General features: G+C 39.8%; 2 protein-coding genes across 3 annotated transcripts; both read left to right on the top strand.

Annotated features, from left to right (window-relative positions):
* Window positions 1–1,453: 1,453 nt before the first annotated feature.
* On the top strand, window positions 1,454–5,358 carry LOC103452949 (E3 ubiquitin-protein ligase APD2-like). 2 transcript variants are annotated; one of them, XM_070809324.1, is made up of 10 exons: window positions 1,454–1,894; window positions 1,986–2,092; window positions 2,197–2,322; window positions 2,438–2,531; window positions 3,059–3,133; window positions 3,223–3,305; window positions 4,007–4,153; window positions 4,253–4,325; window positions 4,400–4,739; window positions 4,987–5,358. In XM_070809324.1, the coding sequence occupies exons 1-10, from the start codon at window positions 1,537–1,539 to the stop codon at window positions 5,060–5,062; spliced, it is 1,479 nt and encodes a 492-aa protein (XP_070665425.1). In that variant the 5' UTR covers window positions 1,454–1,536; the 3' UTR covers window positions 5,063–5,358. The 2 variants fall into 2 exon arrangements, with proteins under 2 accessions (XP_070665425.1, XP_008390694.2); XM_008392472.4 differs by having other exon boundaries at window positions 4,409–4,739.
* A 3,368-nt stretch (window positions 5,359–8,726) lies between these two features.
* On the top strand, window positions 8,727–9,914 carry LOC103452951 (pyridoxal 5'-phosphate synthase subunit PDX1.3-like). The gene has a single exon (XM_008392473.4). The coding sequence runs from the start codon at window positions 8,818–8,820 to the stop codon at window positions 9,745–9,747; it is 930 nt and encodes a 309-aa protein (XP_008390695.1). The 5' UTR covers window positions 8,727–8,817; the 3' UTR covers window positions 9,748–9,914.
* The last annotated feature ends 371 nt before the right edge of the window (window positions 9,915–10,285 follow it).

The raw sequence follows: 10,285 nt of genomic DNA on the forward strand, positions 1-10,285 counted from the left end.
AAAATCTAGAAAATCTCATATAATTCATAAACATAATCTACTAATATTCACACAATTAATTGCAACAATTACCAGTGAGGGTTGGTTCCCTTAATGCTTGTGGTTAAACCAGTGTTCTAAAAATCGGCCTAGACGGCCATCTAGGCGCTAGGCGGTGAAGGCCCGCCATGATTTAGGACAAATTGTTTCGAAAAATCGGTCTAGGCGGAGGGCTAGGCGGCTCTTAGGCAGTCCTAGGCGGTTTTTATTTTTATTTTTTCTATTAATTGTGTGCTTTTTTTCTTTTTGGTTTCATGGTGGTATACTTATGAAAATGGTGTACCTAATTTGCAAATGATGGATTTACTACAAGTTCATCCAATAGTGAAACGAATTGGAGCACTTTTGAGGGGATACATACAAAGAAAATAAATAAACTAGATAAAATAAGGTTAAATAATTTGGTCTATGTCCAATCCAATGCAAGGATCATGAACAAGAATAATTTAGTCTATCATCTAAGAATCATCCTCATTATGATTATATACTTACTGTTTTTTAAATATTGAACTTTTTGGATGTATATACTTTGTGTATTCTTTTACTTCTATTTTTGCATTTTATCATTATTTTATTATCCATACAAGCATAATTTTTTTTAAATTTTTTTTATAGATATAAATAAGCACTTATTTATAAGATATATAATAAATTTACATAAATTCGTCTAGGCCTCGCCTAGCAGCCCCTGCATACCGCCCAACTAGCGCCTAGCGTTTTTTAGAACTTTGGGTTAAACACCAATCCAAGTTCGATCCCCGTCGCTAGCAATTCTCTCGTCTATAAATTCCTACGTAAATATATACTAACACTTGGCAGTTAGGTGTCACGTGTTAGTTTTTCTAGCTTAAAGTTGTGGGCATGCCCTAAAACTGGTGATGAGAGTAACCAATCTCCCTCTAAATTTTTAATTGAGCACAATGTAACAATTCAATTATTATCCACACAATTGTTTTCATTTTCCTGAATTTTACTGGTAACCTAAGCAAAATAACAAAAACGCCCTACATCAATTATTTTCTGCCGCCACTTAATATTACGATATGATGGTATTCCTCTTTGCTTAGAAGTAAGAGGTCTTAGGTTTGAATTTCGTTAATGACAAATTCGATACCAAATTAGGCTGTACATCGTGTGGTTTAGTCAAACTCCCCATCTTCCTAATGTAAAAATATCAATATACTCAAAAAAAAAAAAAAAAAATCTCTGCTGCCGAGACTGGACCAAGTTAGCAAGTAAAGTACCATTGGTCCATTTGGCGCCAGCTGATTGGCTAGCAGGAACCGCCAGAAAAATAACCGTCACTCTCCGCAGCTACCAGTCCAACGGAGAAGAAACGACTGCTTGGTGAGCGGATCGGTTACTCACCCGACCATCCTCCCTTCCGTGGACCTTCTTCCTCAGACATCTACAGGTGCGTTACATTTCCCAGTTTCCCCCTAAATTAGGGTTAGGGTTTCTGAAATTAATTTCCCCCAAATATCCCCTCTTTTTGCAATGGAAGAACATCCATCGTCTTCCTCCTCCTCCTCCTCATCTACTTCTTCTTCTGGTGCTGCTTCGACCAGTAGGGACACTTCTGGCGGTGCTGCTGCTTCGACCAGTAGGGACACTTCGGGCGGTGCTGCTGCTGCCGCTACGACGTCGTCTTCGAGCGCTTCGCAGGTGCGGGAGGAGGAGGACGATGACAATCCGTACCAGCAACGCACGCATTTCCGGCATCCGGAGCTGGAGCAAAACCACGAAATCGGCACTTCGTACGGCGGAAATGTGCCGGCGTTCGATGAGGTGTCGACGGTGATTACGGATGACTCGTGGTCCTGCATCGTCGTCCTCCTCACCTTCTGGTTCTTCGGTTTGTATCCAGTTTTCAGATTATATTTTGAATTTTTTATGGTAATTAATTATTTGATTATCCATAATTTGATTGTAATTGGATGTTTCAGTGTCGATGACTTTGATTTTGGGAGTTTACGGGTCTTCGATTTTAGAGCTTGGCCCTAATAGCTCAATTCTTCTGCAACCTAACCCATTTTTTGTGCAGTCTATAAAGGTAGGTTTTTGCTCTAATTTTACCATTTTCCATTTTTTACTGATATGCCTGCTTTCTTGTGCTGTTTAGTAATCTGGGTTGGTTTTTTGTTTGGTCTTTGTTAGGTAGAAGAGCTGAATATATCAAGTCCTGGGCCTGTACTATATGGTTTCTACAGTACTCCACCTCTTGATACTGCTACCACTTGGTCCGAAATGCATACTGTCTCGGTTCCAGCTGATTCTCATACGGCAAGTTTGCATTCTGTTAAATGTTGTTTTTTGTTTTATTGCCAGAAATTTCTGAATTTTTTGAACCTATTGTAGTTGTTGATTAGGATGATAATTCGTTGTGCTTCTTCTTCAGGAATGGATATATTACCTAAATGCGGGGTCTCAAATGAGTATTTCATACAGCGTGAACTCTCCGAGCTTCTCTATTTTTCTTATTATTGCTCAAGGTATATAACTTACATTTCCTTTTCTTTCCTACTCAAAATTCTCTTCATTTTAAGAAATATCCATGCTAGTTAGTAGTTAGTAGCTACCATTTATAAATACTTTTACAGCAGTGAAAGCTTAATATCTTTCTTTGTGTTTTGTGAGTAAGCTTGAGTATGTTTTGATACGATTAGTGTAACGGGCTGCTGAGGAAATTGGAATACCAATTGTTTAATTTGCTCATTGCTGTGCAGTCATTGACCCTCCACTCAAATTCATAGTATATACACCTAGAATCACTGTTATATAGAGAGCAAGCCGCATAAGTGAGCCAAGAGTGCAGAGCAACTTGTTAATTGAAGTCTTAATTGGTCACTTACGAGAGCAAGTCTTCTTGCTACATTTCTCCGATTTCTTTTTCTGTGGTCTGGTGTCTTTGTGCATTATTTATAAAAATAAAAATTATCTGCAGTTGCTCATGCATTTTTTTTAACTAATTGCAAAGTTTATTCGACCTCCATAGCATTCTGAAGCTAGCGCATTGCAGGTAAAGAAGGCCTTGCTCAGTGGCTGGAAGAACCGACATATCCTAATACTTCTTTATCATGGAACCTCATTCATGGTGAGACGAAGTGTGGAATATGATCTTATTGTCTTCTCAACACAAGTACTATTACTATTATACTAATGTCAGTAATTACTTCCTCCCAGGAAGTGGTATGATTGAGCAGGACCTATCAAAGTCTTCTACCTACTATGTTTCTGTGGGTAACTTGAATGCAGAGGATGTGGAGGTAATTGTGGAACATGTAGAATAAACCATAACCTTAGAATTTAAATAGCTTGTGCACTTTTTCTTTTATTGTATTCTGGTCTGTACTCATCCGATTAAAAAGATATATTGGGGCATGGTACTTATTAATCTTTGTTACTGTAATCATGGGCTGTTACAGTGATTAATGACATTAACTGCAGCGTACTGCTTACTTTATTGACATTAATTGCAGCGTACTGCTAAAGTAAGCATCATGTTGAGTGAGAGTAAGAATGCAAAACCTTATTTTGCGCTAGACAAACATCCTGATGTGTTGGTCTTGAGAGTGTCCCTCAGAAGGGTCTCTATTTTCCCCTTTTCCTAATGCTTTTATATCTTACATTAAAGAATATTGTTGTTGAACCATGGCAAGTGGTCCAGTGGAAATGCAGTAGAATTCCAAGTCAGGTTTGCTCCCTGGTCTTGGGTTCGAGGCATGAAGCTGGCAAAAACATGGATGCCTTGGTTGAAATTTTTGGGAGGATGTGTGCCATTTGACTGTGGCCAGGGGTGGGCCGAAATGCCTTTAGCCTTTCTGAGCCCCACTGGCGATTAGTCCTACCCCACGGAGTGTGGGACATCTCAGGCTTCGGCCAAAAAAAAAAAGGAATATTGTTGCTGTTCTGACGTTAATTTTTACTCATTACACTATTCACTTGGGTTCATCTTTACATTGAACAGGTACAATTAAACATCACAGTGAATGCTTTATTGTACAATACAAATTCGGCTTATTACAAATGTACTTTCACGGATGAATCCTGTACTTTGAAAATTTTGTTTCCGGAGGGAAATGAAGCTGTGTTGACCACTCCTGGTCCAGAGCAGGTAAGACTAATCTAGTGGATTGTCAAATAAATGTTACCCCGGAAACTTGAATTCAGTAGATTGTTACTCTTTCGTCTTACATTTTTTTGGTTTCCTCAGGATACACCTTCTGCAAACCAGTATGTCAAACTATCATATGGACCAAGATGGGCCACATATATTGTTGGTATAGGTAGGCTCATTCTCTTATTTCTTCGCATAATGGAACCTTTGTCTCTCAATCTCTACCGTATTTAATTTGTTTAGCCTGTGTAGGTGGGATGACTGTGCTCATGTTCTTGGCCTTCAACTTCTTAAACAAGTGCAATGAAGATGGAATAAGAGTACGACATGATGAGTTCAGATCTGAGAGAGCCCCATTGCTTTCCTACAAAGATGATGATCAATCAAGTTGGGGCTCATCTTATGATTCTGCCTCAAACGATGAGGGGGATCTTGAAGACTTACTGGCAGGAGAAGGGAAGATGTCAAGAGATGGTGAAAGTAATAATACTCGTCGTCTTTGCGCAATCTGCTTTGATGCTCCTAGGGACTGCTTTTTCCTTCCCTGCGGGCATTGTGTGGCTTGTTTTGAGTGTGCAACAAGGTATTTTTCTCTACCATTTCTAACTGCGAAGTTCCTCTACGCTGTACCCTGCAACAAGTCCACATACTAGTTATGACAGTTGACAAGGCCAGTTGCCCATTAGGACATCAAAAGTTCTGATTTCTTACGAGGCTCATCCAATGAGCTTCTAGAATACTAGTAAACTGTGTTCCATGCATCATATTTGTCCTGTTTATCTGTTCCAGATCCAATTTAATGATTGATTACATTTTTCAAATTTTCACAGGATAGCAGAGGCAGCTGCTACTTGTCCAATTTGTCGGAGGAACATAAAGAAGGTGAGGAAGATCTTTACAGTTTAAGTAATACAAACCTCCTTGTAATGCTGGTATGCGCCATTCTTTACTACCCGTCAATATAACTGATCAGAGCTCAGCTGGTTACCTAGGTAGTTTCTAAGTGTGGATTGGCCGTGCCTTGTCGCTTTACAACGGCTTTCCCTTATGTATTATTGTTTCCGGGTGTAGAAAGCCTCAATACACCTAAATAGGATAAAGAATTCAAAGGTCTCGATTCTTTTCTTTCCCCACGTTGTAGGTTGGGTTAAGTTACTCGATTTTCTGTTGCAATCTTCAATGATATTAATGTTGTTGATGCATATTGTTTGTTCAACTCCCTTTTCAGAATGCTTTGCAAATTCATGCATCATATTTGTGTGATTGAGCTCAATTAGTCACGAGGACTTAATTGAAGAAAAAGAACTGGTTGTAAAACCGGTTTCATGAATCTTACCAATATTTTCTTCTTTTTTTTGTTGGTAATTAATGAATCTCACCAATATTGTTCCTTCCTAGCTAGTTGTCAAAACAATGGAGAATGTGGACTACGTAGGGTCAGTCAGCACAGTTGATCCGAACAATGTTGCATGTCTCTTTGTACCTGAGTTTGATCTCCCATTGTATATATATAGGGCTTGGACAGTTGGTTAGATTAATGTGCTCGTGTTTTGTATGATCCGACCTTGATCCTCTCTCATAAATTAGAACTGGAGTAGCCTTCTCAAACAAAACCTCTAGCAACGTGAGCACCTTACTTTCCTTCTCATTATATGTGCCCTAGGGTCGATTGTGAGAAAATTTTCAGTGTTCCGTGAATAGGGCTCGGTAAATCAAGTGTCATAATTCATTTGGTTGATTCTTTTTTTTAAGTTTTCAACTAATTGTATTACGACACTTGATATATCTAACTGTGTTCTAGCACACTAAAAAATCTCTCGTGGATTGGGAGGAAAGGTAATCCCTCCAAGTCTACCAAACACTAGATTGTCAAATTGCTAATTGGTAAACTAGTTAGAAATATGTAAAGATAAAATAATGGAATAGGTTTAAGCATAGTGTGAAATATCGATAATATCGACGAAATATCGAGGATATTTCGGTTTTTTCGAATCACGGATATTTCGGAACATATCTATGTACATATTGTATAAATATCGACAATATCGACGATAATATCGAAAAATATCGATGTCGATAATTTCGCTCGCACTTCAAAAATATTTTGTCAAAATATCGGTGTAATATCGCTAAGGAGGTCGCACTTGGTGCGATGGCAAGTGCCTTCGCCCATGAGTGGCAGGTCTCGAGTTCGAGACTTGGGAGCAGTCTCTCCATAAATGGGGATAAGGCTAGCCGACATTCACCTCTCCCGGACCCTGCGTAAAGCGGAAGCCTTGTGCACTAGGTACGACTTTTTTTTTTATCGGTGTAATATCGCTAAAATATCGAAAATATCGATGTAAAAGAAGGGAAAAAAAAAGAAAAAGAAGAAATTTTTTTTTATCGGTGTAATATCGCTAAAATATCAAAAATATCGATGTAAAAGAAGGAAAAAAATGAAAAAAAAGAAAAAAAAGGGAGGAAAAAAAAACAAAGGGGATTTGAACCCCTCCCTTTTTACTCTTCTAACACCGTAACCACCATATATCACTTTTGTTTTAGTGATAATATGCTAAAATATTTATACTTATATGAGTGGCATGTTAACAATTACATGCAAAACTATTTTGGGGATTTATCATTTGATGAACACTCTTCATAATAAACTTACTCTACACATAGAGATGATGAAGATAGGGAAAATTTTGAACCTCATAGGAACTTTATGTGGTACTAAATCACTCATGTATCTTACCATACAATGTATAAAGTGTAAAATATTGTAGTAAATCATTATATATATAAATGATTATGGTGTGTTTAATCTTTTTTTCATTAATTACTACATATTTTCTACACTCACAGTGTTTACCAACTCGCTGTATGATCAACTTAAATCAGTTAAATCCATCATGTAATGCATTTTCTTCTAATTTTTTTTTGATAAACTAATAGATAATTGACTAAATAAACATTATCTAAAGTTTCAATAAAAATTTTCAAGTTTTTCTTACAATTTCCATGGTTTTTTTTCAATTTTTAACGATATCGATAATATCCCGATATTTTAATCGAAATTTCCATATTTTTGAACTACTGATATTTCTAATATCATCGTTATTTTATACATGGGTTTAAGACACTTTGCAGTGATGAAATCGTGAAGGCAAAGGGGCTTAAAGTGGGACAAAGATTTGCTTTTGTCTTTTGTCTCTCTGTCCTGGCGAATGAGACTGTCCAATAAACGTAGTCCTCCAAAAATGCCCCTCCCAAAAATCCCAACAGAAAAAGATAACATTTTATACGAGAATTTTTAGGAGGCCAAGTTGAAGACGCCTTCTTCTTTTACCTACTTAAACATTAAGGGCTGGTTTGGTATTGCTGTGCTTTGAAAAAAAGCTGCTGTGAGAATAAGCGGCTGTGCTGTGAGAATAAGCGGCTGTGAAATAAAGCCAGTAGAGTGTTTGGTAAACTTTTTTGTGAAAGTGCTTTTGGAAAAAAAAGCAGGATGATAGTGTGTCTTTTCATTAAAGGAGTACTGTAGCTCCATGTGCTTTGAAAAAACTGGCTTTTTTTCAAAGCAGCAAATAGCAGCTTCAGCTTTTCCTTTGATTTTCAGCTTATTCTCACAGCAGCTTCCAAAATAAGCCATTTTTTTTCAGTTTACCAAACACAAAAATGACCCTCAGCTTTTTTTCACAGTGACTTTTTTTAAAATCACCTCAATCCCAAACGGGGCCTAAGTAGTGTGTGTGAGGGTAGAAAATGATCAATCGCATTGTCTAGTGCCATTTTCATCACCTTTTTGGACTTGTTTAAGACAAGTGGGGTTGTATCATGTATGGTAGAATGAGGTTGAGAAAGAAAATTGCACTTTTTGTTCTTTCTGTTTTGAATTCTTATATCGCATGTACTTATTTGAAACGAACGAAGTTATAAATAAGAGAATTAGTAATAAGAGAGATGATGAGTAGAAATGAAATCACCTCCTTAACAGATCTAAAGCGTTGTTTTTCAAGTCTTGAAATTATAAGTGAGAGCTACATATCTTTTTGATTACGAATGTATTAATTTAAGCAGGAAAAATCGAGAATCATAACTTTACAAGTTCCCCCTATCTCTGAAAAATGGATTGCCATGGTAAAATTAATAACTGGTTTCCTTATAATAATAAAATGTACGTGTACACAAAATTCTCCAGGAAATAGAACTAAATAATCGAAAAATAAACAAATCCTAAGATTTGAGGCTGCGCAGTCGGTCTTTACATTTTTATCACCAATGACTGGAATCCTACTTCCCACGTGGCAAATCGATTCGGCACATTAAATTGCGTGGCCTCTACTCTAACGAACTCCCAAGTGGGCTTCTCCACGCGGCCCATTCTCCCTCCCTCCCCTGTCAACCGTCCGATCAACATACTTCACACCATCGACAAAGGACTCCGAATCAAAAACGAAATCCAACGGTCATCATTATTCACACTCCCCAACCGACTGTATCAACCCACGCGACTCCACCTGGCGTGGTACCCACCTCCTTTTTCTCAGAACCATTCAAACGCTACCCTATATAAACCCCCCCCCCCCAATCCTTTCCCCACCCAAAACCCTCGCCAGTCGCCACCCCATTTCCTCACTCCCTCTCTCTCTAGAACCTTCATTTTTCTCTCTCTAGAAATGGCGGGTTCAGGAGTAGTCGCGGTGTACGGAAATGGCGCAATCGCCGAGAGTAAGCAGTCGCCGTTCTCCGTCAAAGTGGGTCTCGCCCAAATGCTCCGCGGCGGTGTGATTATGGACGTCGTCAACGCCGACCAGGCCCGGGTCGCGGAGGAGGCCGGCGCATGTGCCGTCATGGCCCTGGAGCGTGTTCCCGCGGACATCCGCGCCCAAGGCGGCGTCGCCCGGATGTCCGACCCGCAACTCATTAAAGAAATCAAGCAGGCCGTGACAATCCCCGTCATGGCCAAGGCCCGAATCGGGCACTTCGTCGAGGCCCAAATCCTCGAAGCCATCGGCGTCGATTACGTCGACGAGAGCGAGGTTCTGACCCTCGCCGACGAGGAGCACCACATCAACAAGCATAATTTCCGGGTGCCCTTCGTCTGCGGCTGCCGGAACCTCGGCGAGGCCCTCCGCCGTGTCCGGGAGGGCGCGGCGATGATCCGGACGAAAGGCGAGGCCGGAACGGGAAACATCATCGAGGCGGTGCGGCACGTGCGGTCCGTGATGGGGGACATTAGGGTTTTGCGGAACATGGACGATGACGAGGTGTTCACCTTCGCAAAAAAGATCGCGGCGCCGTACGATCTGGTGATGCAGACGAAGCAGCTCGGGAGGCTTCCGGTGGTGCACTTCGCCGCGGGAGGAGTGGCGACGCCGGCTGACGCGGCTCTGATGATGCAGCTGGGGTGCGACGGGGTGTTCGTCGGATCGGGCGTGTTCAAGAGCGGTGACCCGGCGAAGCGGGCGAGAGCGATTGTGCAGGCGGTGACGCACTACCGGGACCCCGATGTGTTGGTGGAGGTGAGCTGCGGGTTGGGGGAGGCGATGGTGGGGTTGAACTTGAAGGATGCGAACGTGGAGAGGTTTGCGAGTCGGTCTGAGTGATGGAGTTAAGGAACTGTTTGGATGGTTTTAGTGGTTTTTTTACATATAAAAAATTTAAGATTATGTGGCGGGTTGGGTTGGGTTGGGTTGGATTTGTTTTTTTTTTTGCTGTTGGATGTAGTATTGATTTTGTTTGCTTAATAATGGATTAAATTGTGTTTTCTGCCTTTGGCTGATTTTTTTTTCTTTTTCTTTTTCCTGCAGCACTGCATGCATTGTTTGGAATAGCTTTCAAAATAACAAAGAATTTTTTGGACATTTGATTTTGTGTTTTAAAAGCAATTTAAGTGATTGTCGGATGATGCATCAGATATGTGTTTTTAAGAGAAAACACTTTAAGTGCTTTTTAAGAATTTAGAGCTCGTTTGGATGTGCAAATTACTGAAAATGTTTTTAGAGAAAATGTCGTTAGATTCCAAAGCATTTAAAGTGCTTTTTGCAAGAAGCACCAATTATGTGCTCCAAGAAGCACTTTAAGCATTTTTTCAGAATTTACTTGCATTTTTATTAAAGATTAGTTATAAAAATATTTTCATCA

The sequence above is a fragment of the Malus domestica genome, chromosome 12, assembly GCF_042453785.1.
Source record: "Malus domestica chromosome 12, GDT2T_hap1".
NCBI classification, from domain to species: domain Eukaryota; kingdom Viridiplantae; phylum Streptophyta; class Magnoliopsida; order Rosales; family Rosaceae; genus Malus; species Malus domestica.